We start from the raw sequence: 19430 nt of genomic DNA, 5'->3' as shown, positions 1-19430 counted from the left end.
ACAGATGGTCCTCCGCAGCTAGTGGCTTCTGTGCTACCAGAGCGCTGAGCTCTGCTAACCGACACACAGTAGCTGTCAATCAAATCTACCACGCATCATATTTATGCATAATTTCATGGTTCAAAATATCTTAAACTAAGAAACAGAAAATTATTCACTCCTCCATTTGACATCAAGGAGAGGGAAAGTAGCCATAGAGACCAGACATATTTTGTGCCGGTCTGTAAACATGTTTATTTCAGCTCAGAAGTTGAACATTTTACGATGGGCTTTTATGGGAATCTGTACCCTTTTGGAAGCAGCCTCAAGTGGCTAGTCATAGAACTGCAGCTTGTTCTTCTTCCTGTTTTGCCTCATTCTGGATGGCACAATGCCACCTTAGTGAGTTTCCTATCTGATGAGGAATCAAACCAAAGAACATCTAGTTACAAGATAGATAGCAAATATGGACAGTACACATACTGCACAAACTGTCTGTGATGTCACTTACAGGTTTAGTGAAGAGTGCATTTGACTACTGTACCTGAATGGCCTGAGCTCAGGTCATGGAGACAATATATATATATATATATATATATATATATATATATATATATATATATATATATATATATATATATATATATATATATATATATATATATATATATATATATATATATATATATTTTTTTTTTTTTTTTTTTTTTTTTTTTTTTTTTCTACCGAAGAGTATATTGCTGACCAGACTTCCGAACAGATCGGATTTATTTGCTGTCTGCTTGTCCCATGAGAGGGTGGTTTAAGGTACATTAGCTATGAGGTCAACAACCATGTGGCAGTTGAACTACCATTAATCTGCGTCATTTTGTGCGTATAAACCAGTAATTCTTTAGAAGGTTGTCCAATCATGGCAAGTTTGACATCTAAGTTTAACTTAATTGCTGAGAATATTATACTGTAGAAAACTGATGGGGTTTTTTAAGGTGATGAATCATACAGAAAGGTTTGGATACCCCAGTCTGAAGATTTGAAGATAACATAATGTTTAAAAAGTGCAGTGTAAAGAAGACTTTCTGAAAACCCATAACTGCTTTTGCAGGCTATTTTTTAAGCTTATCTGACAAAGTTTTACATATTTTGGGCTATTTAATTTAGATTAGCTTGCATTGTGGTACCATGGGAGGCTTTAGCCAGAAGCACTGAATACCATTTTTCAAAATAATTGGACAACCTAGTTTTAGATGTTTGACCCACATTCTCATCCCATCTCTATTTCAGCAACATTATGGTGCAGATTTACAATTTAAAATCTTCCTGTTGAAAATGTGTAGAGAGTGAGTAGTAGTCATGACAAAGCCTGAATTATATGTTGCCTCACTTATTTTATTTATGACAAAATGTATAATTCAAAATTAAATAACACAAAAATAAATCATATTGAAATATGCAGTTATTCTAATTCATGAAATGTTGTCCGTAGTACAAGTTGTTCAGTATTATCAGAGCTCAAATTTGAAATTTCTGTCCATTTTTGAATTGTACTTTTGGTTTATTGGCATTTTTTTTATTTGAGTATATTTTGTTTACGGCTTTGATTTCTGGGAAAACTCTATATAAATGGTCATTTTCATTAACTCTCTGGGGCCGTCTTCATCGTATATGACGGCTAAGACCAAGCTTTACTAAATTTTAAATAACTTTTTAATGATATGAGATATAAACTTTTTTTTGCTGAAAAGTTAACTCTGCAGACTTTGGAGCCAGCTAACAGCCATCTTTGTACTCCTCATAGAACAGGGGTGGCCAAGGTCGGTCCTTGAGAGCCACATTCCTGACACTCTTAGTTGTCTCCCAGCTCCAACACACCTGAATCCAATGAAAGACTCATTAGCAGACTTTTATTGAGCCTTTCATTGGATTCAGGTGTGTTGGAGCAGGGAGACAACTAAGAGTGTCAGGAATATACACAGCGATCAGTGAAGGCAGGAGCAGACGGAGAGCCTCTGATGGCAATCTTGCGTGCTCAAACAAAGAGTGTGTAATTATCAGGATTGCTCCACTAGTTTGCATGTGAATGCTACTGGATAACTCTGTTGCTTTCTCGGCATAAAGCACTTGTTTACCATATCAATGAAGTGAGGGGGAAGGCCGCTCCTCAGACTGTAAGGAGCCAAAGTGTGAAAGCTGTAGCACAGAACACTCCAAAACACAGTAGAAGTAGAAGTTTGTGTTGTAACCTTTGTGTAGTAGCAGACAGAAATTGCTTTGAGATGAAGGCAAAAAAAAAAAAAACAGACCATTTTGTATATATTGTTCAAAATGTACATTTGTGTTTATTGTTTGAACCTTTTTGTTGTACAGTCTTTCACACAAGACCTCAATTACCTTTATAAAGTATCAAAACAGTTGTTTATTATAGTTTGCTGTGTGCTTTGAATAAATGTGTGTGGAAAATTATTTTCCGCTTTACTTTTTTCTTTCTTATTTTTGATTGTAAACCTTTATTACACTTATAAAACACAACAAAAGCATATATATTATGAAAGCACAGGTTGTCCTGAAAGAAAAGACACATAAAACTTAATTGTGGGATGCAGGGAGAGCTGTTAACAGCAATAATAAAACATTTATGCCAGGCAAGTGAACTGTCCAAAAAATGCCCTCGGACCCCAGAGGGTTATCAATGCATGCAATATATATATATATATATATAGTATTCACAGCCCAGACCTGAATCCAACTGAACATCTCTAGAGAGATCTGAAAATGGCTGTGCACCGGCGCTCCCCATCCAATCTGATGGAGCTTGAGATGTGCTGCAAAGAGTAATGGGCCAAACTGCCCAAAGATAGGTGCACCAAGCTTGTGACATCATATTCAAGAAGACTTGAGCATATAATTGCTGCTAAAGGTGCATCAACTGAGCAAAGTATGAATACTTATGTACATGTGATTTCTTAGTTTTTTTTTATTTTAAAAATAGCAAAAATGAAAAAAAAAATCATATTGTCATTATGGGGTGTTTTAAGTAGAACCTTGAGGGGAAAAAATATTTTTCTCCATTTTGGAATAAGGCTGCAACATAACAAAATGTGGAAAAAGTGAAGTCCTGTGAACACTTTCCAAAAGCAGTGTGTGTGTGTGTGTGTGTGTGTGTGTGTGTGTGTGTGTGTGTGTGTGTGTGTGTGTGTGTGTGTGTGTGTGTGTGTGTGCGTGCGTGCGTGCGTGCGTGCGTGCGTGCATGCTCTTTTGCAAGTCTTCATTCTTACCCATCAAATGATAAGAGAAGCGTATGGCAAAGCTCATGTAGCTCTCACTCTTTAGAGCACTGTCGTTCTGGTCTTACTGTATGATTGAGACCTGGTGCCAGTTACTTCAACTGGATGGCACTGGTATTGTCTTTGGTACTGCTGAAATGACTTGGTATCAAATGAGACGTTTCTGAAGGACACACAGAAGAAGCATACTACTTACTACAGGAAGTCTATGTGGTGTACTTTTGTTGACATGTTCTAGCTGATTGGTGCCTTAGTGCTGACTACCTCAGCAACTGATAAAGGCCAAATGGTCATGTATCCAAAATATGCTGAGTGTCCCCCAGCCTGTGCAAATGTCCACACACACACACACACACACACACACACACACACACACACACACACACACACACACAGGAGGTAATGGTCTTGTGCAGTTGTTCTCAAATGGTCCTCAAGGATCACCTAAAAAACGTACATATTCTCCATCTCTCCATGCTCTGTCACAAGCTGAATAACTCATTCAGGTGTCTGTTATGACTACATTGGTTGCATACCTGAATGAGTTCCTTCCCAACCAGGGATCTGGTTGGCAAATGGGGAGATGGAATTTTCAAGTAATCAAGATGGACCAATGTTATGCCTGGATGGTTGTCAATTGGGATTCAGGGTGGATTCCACAGGGTGATAGATGGGATAACATGAAGCAAGAGTGTTTGCCCCAGACCTGACAAGACTTAGTCAAAGACATACTGAAGGGTGATGTGATCTGTTGAAGTCTTTGGCTGCAGTCTATTGATCCATTATGGTCCATTTATCTTGATCAGGGGTGTGCAACACAGGCCATGAGTGTGCAGGTTTTCCTTACAAAAAATAACCTCAGCAGCTGGTTTTACTGATGAGCTCCTTCCCTCGACTTAAAGTCCGGATCATTTGTGCATGGTCTTGGACCTTCATGGCACACCATCGCCTACTCCACTTCTAGTCTGTTGACATGGACTTGGATACTTGGAAAACAATGAGGAATTGAAACAGACACTGATTTGGTGTAGAAAGTGTGACTTGGATTTCAATGATCTTCTTTATTAAGAGGCACAGCTGAGGAAAGAGTGGATTTGTTGGAGACAGACTCAGATTCGTGAGATCTGGGAGTCTTCTGGCAGGATTGCTATTGAGAGCTGAATGTCATCAGCGCATTGGCCATATGACAAACTGTGCTTGGCAACATCTTGGGTTTGGTTCCCCAATGAAGGAAATATCAAATCAAATCAAATCAATTTTATTTATATAGCGCCAAATCACAACAAACAGTTGCCCCAAGGCGCTTTATATTGTAAGGCAAGGCCATACAATAATTACGGAAAAACCCCAACGGTCAATACGACCCCTTGTGAGCAAGCACTTGGCGACAGTGGGAAGGAAAAACTCCCTTTTAACAGGAAGAAACCTCCAGCAGAACCAGGCTCAGGGATGGGCAGTCTTCTGCTGGGACTGGTTGGGGCTGAGGGAGAGAACCAGGAAAAAGACATGCTGTGGAGGGGAGCAGAGATCAATCACTAATGATTAAATGCAGAGTGGTGCATACAGAGCAAAAAGAGAAAGAAACAGTGCATCATGGGAACCCCCCAGCAGTCTAAGTCTATAGCAGCATAACTAAGGGATGGTTCAGGGTCACCTGATCCAGCCCTAACTATAAGCTTTAGCAAAAAAGAAAGTTTTAAGCCTAATCTTAAAAGTAGAGAGGGTGTCTGTCATCCTGATCTGAATTGGGAGCTGGTTCCACAGGAGAGGAGCCAGAAAGCTGAAGGCTCTACCTCCCATTCTACTCTTACAAACCCTAGGAACTACAAGTAAGCCTGCAGTCTGAGAGCGAAGCGCTCTATTGGAGTGATATGGTACTATGAGGTCCCTAAGATAAGATGGGACTTGATTATTCAAAACCTTATAAGTATGAAAAAGAATTTTAAATTCTATTTGAGAATTAACAGGATGCCAATGAAGAGAGGCCAATATGGGTGAGATATGCTCTCCTAGTCCCTGTCAGTACTCTAGCTGCAGCATTTTGAATTAACTGAAGGCTTTTCAGGGAACTTTTAGGACAACCTGATAATAATGAATTACAATAGTCCAGCCTAGAGGAAATAAATGCATGAATTATTTTTTCAGCATCACTCTGAGACAAGACCTTTCTAATTTTAGAGATATTGCGCAAATGCAAAAAAGCCGTCCTACATATTTGTTTAATATGCACATTGAATGACATATCCTGATCAAAAGTGACTCCAAGATTTCTCACAGTATTACTAGAGGTCAGGGTAATGCCATCCAGAGTAAGGATCTGGTTAGACACCATGTTTCTAAGATTTGTGGGGCCAAGTACAATAACTTCAGTTTTATCTGAGTTTAAAAGCAGGAAATTAGAGGTCATCCATGTCTTTATGTCTGTAAGACAATCCTGCAGTTTAGCTAATTGGTGTGTGTCCTCTGGCTTCATGGATAGATAAAGCTGGGTATCATCTGCGTAACAATGAAAATTTAAGCAATGCTGTCTAATAATACTGCCTAAGGGAAACATGTATAAAGTGAATAAAATTGGTCCTAGCACAGAACCTTGTGGAACTCCATAATTAACCTTAGTCTGTGAAGAAGATTCCCCATTTACATGAACAAATTGTAATCTATTAGATAAATATGATTCAAACCACCGCAGCGCAGTGCCTTTAATACCTATGACATGCTTTAATCTCTGTAATAAAATTTTATGGTCAACAGTATCAAAAGCAGCACTGAGGTCTAACAGAACAAGCACAGAGATGAGTCCACTGTCTGAGGCCATAAGATCATTTGTAACCTTCACTAATGCTGTTTCTGTACTATGATGGATTCTAAAACCTGACTGAAACTCTTCAAATAGACCATTCCTCTGCTGATGATCAGTTAGCTGTTTTACAACTACCCTTTCAAGAATTTTTGAGAGAAAAGGAAGGTTGGAGATTGGCCTATAATTAGCTAAGATAGCTGGGTCAAGTGATGGCTTTTTAAGTAATGGTTTAATTACTGCCACCTTAAAAGCCTGTGGTACATAGCCAACTAATAAAGATAGACTGATCATATTTAAGATCGAAGCATTAATTAATGGTAGGGCTTCCTTGAGCAGCCTGGTAGGAATGGGGGCTAATAGACATATTGATGGTTTGGAGGAAGTAACTAATGAAAATAACTCAGACAGAACAATCGGAGAGAAAGAGTCTAACCAAATACTGGCATCACTGAAAGCAGCCAAAGATAACGATATGTCTATATATATATATAGATAGATAGATATAGATACACTCAACAAAAATATAAATGCAACACTTTTGGTTTTGCTCCCATTTTGTATGAGATGATCTCAAAGATCTAAAATTTTTTCCACATACACAATATCACCATTTCCCTCAAATATTGTTCACAAACCAGTCCAAATCTGTGATAGTGAGCTCTTCTCCTTTGCTGAGATAATCCATCCCATCTCACAGGTGTGCCATATCAAGATGCTGATTAGACACCATGATTAGTGCACAGGTGTGCCTTAGACTGCCCACAATAAAAGGCCACTCTGAAAGGTGCAGTTTTATCACACAGCACAATGCCACAGATGTCGCAAGATTTGAGGGAGCGTGCAATTGGCATGCTGACAGCAGGAATGTCAACCAGAGCTGTTGCTCGTGTATTGAATGTTCATTTCTCTACCATAAGCCGTCTCCAAAGGCGTTTCAGAGAATTTGGCAGTACATCCAACCAGCCTCACAACCGCAGACCACGTGTAACCACACCAGCCCAGGACCTCTACATCCAGCATGTTCACCTCCAAGATCGTCTGAGACCAGCCACTCGGACAGCTGCTGAAACAATCGGTTTGCATAACCAAAGAATTTCTGCACAAACTGTCAGAAACCGTCTCAGGGAAGCTCATCTGCATGCTCGTCGTCCTCATCGGGGTCTCGACCTGACTCCAGCTCGTTGTCCTAACCGACTTGAGTGCTCACATTCGCTGGCGTTTGGCACCTTGGAGAGGTGTTCTCTTCATGGATGAATCCCGGTTCACACTGTTCCGGGCAGATAGCAGACAGCGTGTGTGGAGTCATGTGGGTGAGCGGTTTTCTGATGTCAATGTTGTGGCTCGAGTGGCCCATGGTAGCGGTGGGGTTATGGTATGGGCAGGCGTCTGTTATGGACGAAGAACACAGGTGCATTTTATTGATGGCATTTTGAATGCACAGAGAAACCGTGACGAGATCCTGAGGCCCATTGTTGTGCCATACATCCAAGAACATCACCTCATGTTGCAGCAGGATAATGCATGGCCCCATGTTGCAAGGATCTGTACACAATTCTTGGAAGCTGAAAATGTCCCAGTTCTTGCATGGCCAGCATACTCACCGGACATGTCACCCATTGAGCATGTTTGGGATGCTCTGGACTGGCGTATACGACAGCGTGTACCAGTTCCTGCCAATATCCAGCAACTTCGCACAGCCATTGAAGAGGAGTGGACCAACATTCCACAGGCCACAGTTGACAACCTGATCAATTCTATGCGGAGGAGACGTGTTGCACTGCATGAGGCAAAGGGTGGTCACACCAGATACTGACTGGTATCCCCCCCAATAAAACAAAACTGCACCTTTCAGAGTGGCCTTTTATTGTGAACAGTCTAAGGCACTCCTGTGCACTAATCCTGGTGTCTAATCAGCATCTTGGTATGGCACACCTGTGAGGTGGGATGGATTATCTCAGCAAAGGAGAAGTGCTCGCTATCACAGATTTAGACTGGTTTGTGAACAATATTTGAGGGAAATGGTGATATTGTGTATGTGGAAAAAGTTTTAGATCTTTGAGTTCATCTCATACAAAATGGGAGCAAAACAGATTAAATTTGATTTTTGAGTAGCTTGCTCAAGGAAAAAAAAAAATTAAGGTTTGAAAAACAGCTTCTTTTTTTTTGCCTAGATGAATCAAACTAGGGATGGAATATTGCTTGGATAGATGTCCAGATTAGATTAATTTAGTCAATGGTTAAGGACAGTATGATCCAAAAAACACCAAATCTCAACAATTAAGTAGCGTAAATGGATGATCTAAGGCATATATAGATCACTAAATATATTTGTGATTGATTGGGATGAATATCTTTTAGAATGATGTCCCACAGAAGTCATATGATTAAGTTCTGCATAGTCAAAAACACCATCACAGACATGTATTTTAATGTCAACATTTATATCATGGTGTGCAGAGCACTCTGGGTATGTATCATCCCTCTGATCACTTTTATTAATCTTATAGGTTCTGCCAAAAGATGAACACTAAGCAGTGCTAGTGATCATGATGATGGATGGCGTTCACATCAAAGGGCCCTGTCCCACTGGCGGTTAGGAGGATTTGCGTATGGAATGCGCACAAAAGTGGCCCACATCCGCCAAACAACCGCAATATCCCTGTAACATTCCTGTATGAGTCGGCTGACATCCGATGAGATCCGCATCACTTCCTAAACACATACTGAAGACATACGCAGGACATACACAATCAACGCGCCGCATATCCACTGTCATCCGCTGATATCCGCAACCGACGGGTTGGTGCGGGTTGGCGGCGGACCAGGACAGTGTGCAAAACAGATATAATGCGTGCCCAGCACGGCCACATCACGGTTGCAAATGGTATGCCGCGCATGCAGACAGAGTGGGCACAGATGAAGCGAGTGCATCACGGCCGCTGTGCATCTGATATGCGATCATACGCGGATGCATTACAAAACACATAAATGCCAGCCAGCACCAGCCCAGCTGTGGATACTGATCCCGGCAGGCCCGTTTGCGCTTCCTTTGTATCCGCGATGCAAATGCGGCGCATGCGAGCCACCACTGCAGTTCCCACCACGCATGTGCACTGCGTCCCCATTGCAGCCATTGTGCTGCCATGTTCGTCGCTCTGCAGCCGATCCCTCTCCTATATCCATGCATTTTATACATCCGTGTTTGGCCGTTGTGTTTCTGCAATGGCTGCGATACGTTCCACTACATTTACCAGCTGTGCCCCTTATGGGGGTGCCTTCGCGGTCGCCTTCGCTTCTGTTCCCTGTTATATCCGCTTTTCTTCCTCATGTATTCGCTGTGCACTCATGATGTCTACGTGATCCACCCCGGGACATTTGTCATTTCCGCCCACCTTTGTTGCGGACGCTCAGCTTTTGTCTCCTCATTTCATGTGCAAATCCTCCTAACCGCCAGTGGGACAGGGCCCAAAGTTATTGTTTTTAAAAAATGAGTCTTTGGTGTTAATGAGTACATCACACTTACATGATCTGCCCCTTTCTCTTCCCCTCTTTTTCCACAGAATGATCCCCCCATCAAGTAAGAACTTCCTCGTCAACAACCTGGCGGCGGGAACCCAATATGACCTCTGTGTCCTCGCCATCTATGATGACATCATTACCTCGCTGACAGCAACCCGTGTGGTCGGTTGCGTGCAGTTCACAACAGAGTCCGAGTACATGCGGTGTCATTTCATGCAGTCTCAGTTCCTTGGAGGGACAATGATCATTATCATTGGAGGAATTATAGTGGCCTCAGTACTTGTTTTCATCATCATACTAATGATACGGTATAAGGTGAGTACTTCTGACTATCTCATTCTGTCATCTCTCAACAGAAATGAAACATTTCCAATTAATCAATTTCAGATTGTGGCACACAGTAGCTGTGTTCTATATATGTAGATAGATTTCTGATTCCGATTTTTAGACCGTATAATATATCATAAACAATCTTCATATTCTTCATGACAGTTTGACTGACTTTTACTGTTTATCACATATGAACTATAATTATCAGGGTTAGAATGGCCGTGTTCTATCATAATAATGTTTTCCAGAGTATAAGTCTCACCTTTCAGTATTAAATAACAAATAAAATAATCTACAAATCAAAAACAAACAGCCACAGGCAAGAACAAGACATAAATTGTCATCCAATCAAATATGATCAGACAGTTAAATTAAATAAATCAGACATTTAATCATAAGTGCAAGAAAAATAAATGGGTTTTACAGACTTAAGTGTAGATGGACCTGACTTTGATCCCTGGTCAGGCAGTTCATCTGATGGTGCCAGTCCACCCTGCTGTAATTAAGTACTGGCCTTGGGGTTGGGAAGTCACTTGTGTTGGACTGGTGTCCCAGCCATGAGGAGTCCTTGAGTCCCATTTGATTCATGGTACATAATCCAGAGATCAGAACTTCTACAACCTATATGTTACTTACTTCTTCTTAAGCATTTCAACCAAATGTAACAGATTTAACAAGCTGACTATTCAGTAACTCTAGGCAATGATTCTGCTGCCTTTGAACACATGGTAAAACAACACCCCTGACAATGAAGGGCTCCTTCAGTCACATTAGGCTCAACCAATTCCATTAAGTAGGGCAACATGCAAACATTCCGTGTTTTTAATGTCAGCAACCTTGAAATCTACCCCAGAGTGAAGTGAGGCCAACATCAGAGTAATATAATGGAATTTCCTCGATCTGGTCTAAACTCTAACAGCTGCATTCTGAGTCTTTTATGAATTTTTTCCCCCCAAACATTTCTCCAAGCAATGTGGAGTTGTGTCAGGAAGGGCATCCAGCATAAAATCTGTGCCAATTCAACATGCAAAATCCAACAAAGACTTTGGATTTGCTGGAGTGACCCCAAGTGAAAACAAGGGAACAGCCAAAGGGTCTTACTATTGAGGTAAATGGGAGAAAAGAACACTGGAGTTAACAATTCTCAATGACAGAAAGGTATGAATAAGAGCATCTTAGGCAGAATGTTCTAACATAGCAACATTACTCAAGATCACACCAAACTTTTAAATACTTTCAATCTCTTCAATCATAAAATCAACCAGAAAATGTATTAAATTACTGTCCTGGCCCACAGGCTGTGGAGCCTTTGGATATTGTTTATCCTACTTGTTGGAATTATTTGCCATTTGATATTAGAAAGTAGACTTCAGCTGATTTTTTTTAATAATTAGTTTATCGTTGTACCTCATTCTAACTGTATTCATTGGCACATGTGATGTGGTTCTATATGGTGTTGAATTTTAATTTGTTCTTGTGGATATTTCAGTTGTGAGAATCTTATTGCTATGTTTGTGAAGTTCTACTTTGAGAACATCTTGAAATACTGTGCCTGAATAATGTTAAATACATGACAGTATTATTATTATTATTAGTAGTAGTAGTAGTAGTAGTAGTAGATGATATTTTTTTTTATTATTAGTGTTGTCATTAGTGTTATAGCATTATTATTATGTCAAAAAGACCTGATAATCATCCAAATCTTCTCTGAATTCAGATGTAAAAACATTGGATGACATCCAGTTTTTATTTGCGTATTAAAGCAACCCTTCCTCTAAACCTAGTTATAGGTAACATCTACATACATATCCGAGCATATTATATAGTAGGCAAACAGTATTACATCACAATCCGTAGGGTATCTGAATGCTTAGTATACATTTAGTGGTAGGGGAACAGTACCCAGATCATCTATTACCTCCATAGTGTGCAAACAGACTACAATGAGCAGGTGGAGCCTGGTTGCTGAAGAACAACTTCCCATGAAAATTTAGTAAGATAGCATCCATACATAAAACCTCTTGCTGTGTCCAAGGGGCTGTGGAATTATACAAATATAAATTATATATTTGTGACATACAGTATGTGGATATGCACATATGCATCACCTGTTATCATCTGAGTCAAAGGAGAGGTAAGATGGCAGCAGTCAGATTTCTGTCCCTAGTACATGATCGTGCACTTGTAGTGTGTATTACAATCACTGCTGGGTAGTATGTACTAAGTGATATTGAGTACATACAAGATATCTGAAAAAAACAAGGGGAAGGGAGGTGATGGTCTTGTGGATAAGCATTGGGCTTGAGACCGGAGGATCCTTGGTTCAAATCCCAGCCTGACCGGAAAATCACTAAGGGCCCTCGGGCAAGGTCCTTAATCCCCTAGTTGCTCCTGGTATGTAGTGAGTACCTTGTATGGCAGCACCCTGACATCAGGTTGAATGTGAGGCATTATTCTAAAGCGCTTTGAGCATCTGATGCAGATGGAAAAGCGTATTTACCATTTCTGTCAACGGAAAAGGTCAAGAGATTGATTCCTGGTCATTTCTGTCAGTCTATTAAAATGGCTCAATCAAAACACTGAAACCTAAGTGGATGTTTCCTAGGTGTGATGTTAAAATCGGCACCCAAGTGGTACAGGTGAACCAAAGGCATAGAATATTCCCCAAATTTAGGTGCTCGGAAATGATCTCAAATGTACATTGAAAACATTCACCCAGCTAATAACTATGAGAGGATGGAGGCCAGTGTGGCACTGACGTGGTCCACAGGGATACAGCAAGTAAAGTGCCAGCTTCTTGACCCAACCTGACATGTGGAGATGGTATGTAAGTCCAGAGAGCTTTGGACAGCGAAATCCAGCTTTGACAGTTGGGACAGTTGATTTCATCTGTCAATATACACTATAGGAAAGTGTGTCCAAACGTTTGATGGGTACTGTACATTGGATCTACTTGTAGAGGTAGTCTTAATCAAGTGACTTCACATTTTTTACCTCAGGAGTTAAAACCAGAACAAAATGAAGTCTATTTGCATTGTTTGTCAGGACTCTGGGGATGGTTTGATTCTCTGAAGCTGCTGTGTTTTAATGTTTGCCATTTATGCAAGAAACCAATATAAATCAGTTTAGGACATCCCGGCTAATGATTAATCTAAGTAAAATTAAATTTCTCACTCTGAAAGTGTTGAACTTCATTCCTTTGCTTTGTGCTTCTCCTCAGGTGTGTAACCCTGGCAATGGCGGTAAAGGCATTTCAATGTCAGTGACAAATGTTCACTCACAGACCAACGGGCAGCAGTCGCAGGGATGTACAGTGACTCCTAGCGCCTCTAAACATGGTGCAATTGGATTAGAGGACCTTTCAGGAGGCACTATGAAGAGAAACGGAGAAGGAGGGGGGAAGGATAGCGTGACTCAGTCGTCTGACTCGTCCCTGCCTGATTGCTCCACAGCTACGTCTGTCCTCAGTCAGCCTTGGGGAGCCAGAAGTCCAACTGGGGCCACAGCTGAGGAACGAGCAGGTGAAGAGAGAGGATCTTTGGCTGCAGTGAGGAGCTCTTTAGTTCTTGGTGGGGGAAGCAGCGATCACCAAGCTGGCGTGTCTTTGACCACAGCCACGAGTTCATTCAACAAGCCAAAGAGGAAGCCTGCTCCGAGTAAGCCAGGCTCGGCTTGCTCAGCCACCCTCGAAAAACACCCCACCTCTTCCCCTCGTCCTCCCTCATCATCCTCCACGCCTGCTGCCTCTGCGTCCCTCCTCCCGCCCTCCACCCCTCTGGAGACCCTCAACACCAACCGCAACAACTCCACCTCTCTCATCCAAACCCCATCTCCATTTATCCCGTCTCCTTTCCTAAGCCCCACGCCGAGCCCCACCCCCTCCCTCCGATACAGGGAAACGCCTATCCTGCGCCGAGCTCCTCGCCCCGCCACCTCCTTTGTCAAGTACCAGACTCTGCCTGTTGAGGAGGGAGGGAGGAGCAGAGCGCGGAGAAGGTACTCCCTCAGTGAAGGAGGTGGAAAGACTCACCTATTGCATCAAGGAGGAGGAGGTGGACCCAAAATAGGGCGTATAATCCGGGACAAAAGGAGCCAATCAATGAGCGGGATGCTCCTCCCTAAAGACGGGGAGGGGGACTTGGATAAAGGGAGGTATGAATCCGACTGGATCTTAGAAAGCACAGTTTGAGCGAGATGCTGACCATAAGACAAATGTTGGTTTATACGTCATTGTTTGTTGCGTGTCCGTTGAACTTTGGTTTGGAGGTGTATGTGTTGATGTTGGTTTGAACGTTTGATTATTGATGTGTGAGGATGACGAGGTGTGTGTATGTGTGTGTGTGTGTGTGTGTGTGTGTGTGCACTTTTTTTCATCACTTTTCCATTTCTCCATGACTCTTTGCATTAAGTTTACATAAAATTTTTCGGTCGCTTGTTCAGCGCGGGGATAACATCCCTCGACGCCTTCTCTGTGTCTCGTTGGTTCCACTTTATAGCACAAAAGAAAAGCAGACAATGGGCTTGCCACGTCATTTCCCAATGTGCACTCACCTCTGAAAATACCACAAAAAGGGAATTATTGCAGGAAAAAAAAATGGAATACAGACAATGCAAGAATTGAAAAGCACACAACCCAACGTACACAAGACGTGTGCGTTCATGCAGTGGCAGGATAATAGCAGCAGGTGCCTTCTTTTGCACTCGCGTTCACACAGTCCTGCTTTCTGACAGATGATATAACCGGATGTAGGACTCCATCGTGATCTGCAAACGAGGGGACGTGTAAAAAGGAAGACAGATTTCACACATAGCCTTTCTTACTTACAGAGGAATTCAGACATTTCTCCACGCAAACTGAGTCAAAAAGCAACAAATATGAAGACTTTAAAAGGAACTTCTATGAAATTGATATTTTTTAAACAGAACAACTAAAAAAGTAACATAAAAAACAAGTGAGCTTCTCACTGACATCAGTGTATTGCAACCTGTGTTGGTCACAAGCTCCCAGAAAGCTTCTGTACAGAAAAAGACAACATGTACTGTGTTGTTATGTTGTGTAAAAATAAAAAAGGGATCAAATGATAAGTGGTTCTGTGGAAAGTGTTCTTATATGAGGAATATGAGAGTTGTTAAATCCAGTATAAAGTTTGAACCTTTGGGAGAAACTAGTCAGAAAATGAATGAATAAATGTTGATGATGCCAGTGAAGGGATTTTTGTACCGTTCCTGTCGTTTTAGGGAATATCAAAATCAATTTCCATCTCCCATCATTGTTTGAAAACTGCTCTTTCCTTTAGTGCATCTTCTCCTTTGTGCAGTCAATTTCCTCCTGCAAGTCAGCAAGAAGTGAGGAGGCTCTAATTTGAATGATCACAGATCCCATGGCTTGTCTTTTTGTCATTTGATATGTTTAGGTTCAAAATCTTTAATGCACACTGTCCAAGATTTACATTTTTCATCCATTATGACTCTCTGGTTGAAAACCTCTGATTTGAATTTGCTGCACTGATTTTTGTTGTTGTTGTTGTTGTTGTTGTTGTTCTGGTGAGATATTTATTATTATGTGGTGCTTCACTTTTGCACCAATGACCCCAGTAGACAAAACAAAGCACTTAACTATAAGTGCAGCTCCCTTTACCTCGACCCATTTGGCGCCATGCAACTATTTGCTCAACAGATGCAAAAATGACAAACAGATCATAATGATGAGAATAAATCTGAATATATGTACTCATATCCTAATGTAATACAATATTTATGTCAGAATGAACCATTTTGTCTCACACTCCAGAATGTGAGCGATCGACAAGAGTAAATCTGTGTAACATGACCAGACAATGATCGTGCAACCGCTCGCCAATCATTATTATTTATTTTCCAGCCTTTGTGGCATGTTGTCGAATGGGAGCCAACAATCTTTTAACAGTGCCACTTTAAAAATGGGCAAAACGCCTCAAACTGTGTCCACAAATAAACCTTCTGCAAAGACCAGTGAGTTTTGTCTCTGGGTAAAGTGTTCTGTTACATCCAATAGGGAACTGGAGAAGGGGTGTGCAATAGTGCACCACGAAGGGCCAAGATAGTGCATGTTGTCCTTGCTACTGATCCAGGAAGAAGACTTTAATTTAAGGGGAAGATCTCAGGAGGAAAACCACCTGCTGAGGTATTCAGTTGGCAGGACGCCCTGCACCAACTTGGCCTTGGCTGCCCAATCCTGGTCTAGAGTTGTTTGCTCAAAAAACTGGTTCAAAATCCAAAAGCTGAGTGAAACATGACTATGTGGAATGTAACTCCATAAAAGTGTAAGTAGTGTGGCACCTCGTGTCCACTGTTATCTCCACTGATGATACAATAGCATAACTGAAAATTTGAGTTAATACCAATTATTTAGTTAGATGGAGACTGCAAAAACTGACCTCTAAGAAAGTAAAAAAAAAAAAAAAAAAAAAAAACTTGTTTAAAGAAAATTTGACTTAATTTTTGTCTAAATAGAAAAATAATCGTGTCAAGCATTTTTACATAATAAAAAGTCTTATTTTGGGAAAATGTGTCTCACTTTTTTCTTAATAAGCTTTTCCAGCTAATATCAAGCTGTATTTTTTAATGTAAGGACAAACTACAGGTGTCTCTGGGTTTTCTGAGGGACAGTCTAACTGACTATCAGAAGGCTGTGAAGGAGGCAAAAGCACAATATCTGTCTCATATTATTTTTAGCAGTTGTCATTGTCCCATTGTGTTATTTCAGATGATAAACTCAGTTGTAAATCCACACACCTCTGTTTTGATGGACGCTACAACTGCAACCTGTGAGGAGTTTCTTCAGTTTTTTATTGACAAGGTTTCATCAGTCAGTCAGAATGCTGATCAGGACTGTAATGTTGAGTTGTCTGCTCCTCGTGCACATTCTGCTGTGCTCAAGCAGTTTGAGCCCATTTCTTTTGCATCTCTTGCTGAAGTTGGAAACACATAAAACCTACAAGTTGTCCTTCAGATGTTGTTCCAGCTAAGGCGTTGAAGGAGGTTTTTAATACTCTTGGGGCAGGTCTCCTAACTTTTATTAATACTTGTCTTAGATCAGGGTCTGTTCCAGCTGCTTTTAAACATGCTGTGGTTCGACCCCTTCTTAAAAAACCTCACCTGGACTCATCAGTTTTATCCCATTTTAGACCTGTGTCTCATCTGCCATTTCTGTCTAAGGTTTTAGAAAAGGTTGTCTTTTTACAGTTACAATCATTTTTGGAAGACAATCACATCCTTGAAAAATTCCCGTCCGGGTTTAGATCGCGACAGCACTGAGTTAGCACTTTTAAAAGTTCATAATGACATCACTTTGTCGGTGGATGCAAGGAATCCTGCTGTGGTGGTTCTGTTGAACCTCACAGCAGCTTTTGATACTGTGGATCACACAGTACTTGTTTCCCAGTTAGAACATTTTATTGGCATTCAGGGTACTGCACTTAAGTGGTTTAGATCATATTTGGCTGAAAGGAACTTTTCTGACATGATTGGGGACCTCTCCTCAGCTGCTCCTCTGTGCTGTGGAGTGCTCTGTCCTTGGGCCGATTCTATTTTCTTTGTACATTCTGCCATTGGGGTCAATTATAACCCAGCACAACTTGTCCTTTCATTGTTATGCAGATGATCAGCAAATCTATCTGCCTGTGAGGACTAATGGGAGTGATGCTTTGTCATCATTATTTAATTGTATTGGCAATGTAAAGCAGTGACTTCCTTTACCTGAATGATGGTAAAACGGAGATCATGGTGTTTGAGCGCACTGGCATACCAAATGTGGTAACACCAAATTTTGGTGCTTTGGCTAAGTATGTAAAACCAGCTGTCAAGAATTTGGGAGTGATATTTGACAGCTGTTTGTGGTTCGATCAACAGATAAACTCTTGTCAAAGCTAGTTTTTTCCAACTTCGCCTTTTGGCTAAAATAAAGCACTTCCTCAGTAGACATGATCTTGACACAGCCATTCATGCTTTCATCAGCTCCAGACTTGATTATTGTAATGCACTTTATTCGGGCATTAATCAATCATCTCTTGCACATCTCCAATTGGTGCAGAATTCTGCTGCTCATCTTTTAACAAACACTTTTAGACATAAACATTTTACGCCCGTCCTGTGCTCACTCCACTGGCTTCCAGTTCATTTTAGAATTGATTTTAAAATTTTAATGTTTGTTTTTAAAGCTATTTATGGCCTTGCACCTCCCCAATTGTCTGAAATTTTAACTTTGCGCACCTACAGTAGGACATTAAGGGTGTCTGGTCAGCTTTACTTAGAAGTTCCGAGGTCAAGATATAAACGCTGGGGTGATCATGCTTTCGCGGTAGCCGGCCCCAGACTGTGGAATGAGCTACCTGTTGAGTTGAGTTCCTGACCTAGCACTTTTTGAATCTAAGTTAAAGACTTATTTATTTAAACTGGTTTTTAACACTTAGTGGGGAGGTGACATGTTCTGTTTTTATGTGCTGTTTTAAAATTTCATTCTATATGTGTTTTATTTTTGTGAATTTGTGTTTCTAATGTTAAGCACTTTGGACACCAGTCGGTGCTGTAAAGCACTTTATAAATAAATGTTTGATTAATTGATTGATTTAACCAGTGACAATGAAAGGCAATGGTGATTTTTAAATCATCCAAGCAAAGGAACAAGATTGTTTTTCTTATTTTAAGACAGAAGCTAATCTTAAAATAGGAATTCTTTCTAGTTTAAAGCACATTTTGATTATTCAGTGCTTAAACATTTTGCTGGTTTTGAGAATTTTAACCAAGTAAATTTTTCATACCCCATTGGCAGATTTTTTTTTTTTTTTTTTTTTTTTTTGCTTAATACAAGATAATTTGGATTTTTTTTGGCTTATTTTGAGGGGACAGTTTTTGCAGTGTATTACTTGTTTGGAATTACTTCACAAAATGGGACTTCCTGGTTTCAGAGCAGTATCCATAAGAAAAGTGCTGGTTCTTTCTCCATTTTCAAAAAGCATTGTTCTTAGAAAGGTGTAAATGTCACATCAAAGACAATTTGAGGGCGATATTGAAGTTCCCCCACTCACCATCCAGCAGAGACACATCACTTTCTTGGGATGCATACTTTGGTAATGGAGATGATCCAGTCCATCGCTACTCACTCTATTCACTCATGAATGGTTTAAGGACACTCAAATTTGACAGACACTCAATACATTAAAATGTGGCCAAGAGATCTGGATGGGCTTAAAAAAAGATCATCTGTAAACATCAGAGATAAGATGGCTGCAACGTAGTATATCCAATTTTGTCAAAAGCAATCACTATCTTACTTCTAGTACATATTACAAGAATGGTTGGGTCCTAGGTTCTTAACAGATGTCAGAGTATTCAGATACAGGACAGGTTTTTGTTTATCCATGCAAAAATCGCTTTCTGGTGCCTCCTGACCACATCACATTTTAAGACTATCACAGGTGCAAAAATCTGGGGAGCTGGGTTTGAAACTAACAACTACGTTGGTTGGAAACTGGCACTAATAC

The 19430-nt window shown here is 40.7% G+C and overlaps 1 protein-coding gene across 1 annotated transcript in view; it reads left to right on the top strand.

The window, feature by feature from the left end:
* Window positions 1-14158, top strand: part of LOC117532116 (leucine-rich repeat and fibronectin type-III domain-containing protein 5-like) — a 250846-nt gene extending 236688 nt beyond the window's left edge. Inside the window, exons 9-10 of the mRNA XM_034195372.1 lie at window positions 9621-9894; window positions 13130-14158. Of these exons, the coding sequence (XP_034051263.1) occupies window positions 9621-9894; window positions 13130-14098 (1243 nt within the window). The 3' untranslated portion in view covers window positions 14099-14158. The remainder of the gene's footprint in view (window positions 1-9620; window positions 9895-13129) is intronic.
* The last annotated feature ends 5272 nt before the right edge of the window (window positions 14159-19430 follow it).

This window comes from Thalassophryne amazonica, chromosome 19 (genome assembly GCF_902500255.1).
Source record: "Thalassophryne amazonica chromosome 19, fThaAma1.1, whole genome shotgun sequence".
In the NCBI taxonomy this organism is placed as follows: Eukaryota; Metazoa; Chordata; class Actinopteri; order Batrachoidiformes; family Batrachoididae; genus Thalassophryne; species Thalassophryne amazonica.
Note: the sequence above shows the minus strand (reverse complement) of the source record. Positions and strands in the feature narration are given on the sequence as shown.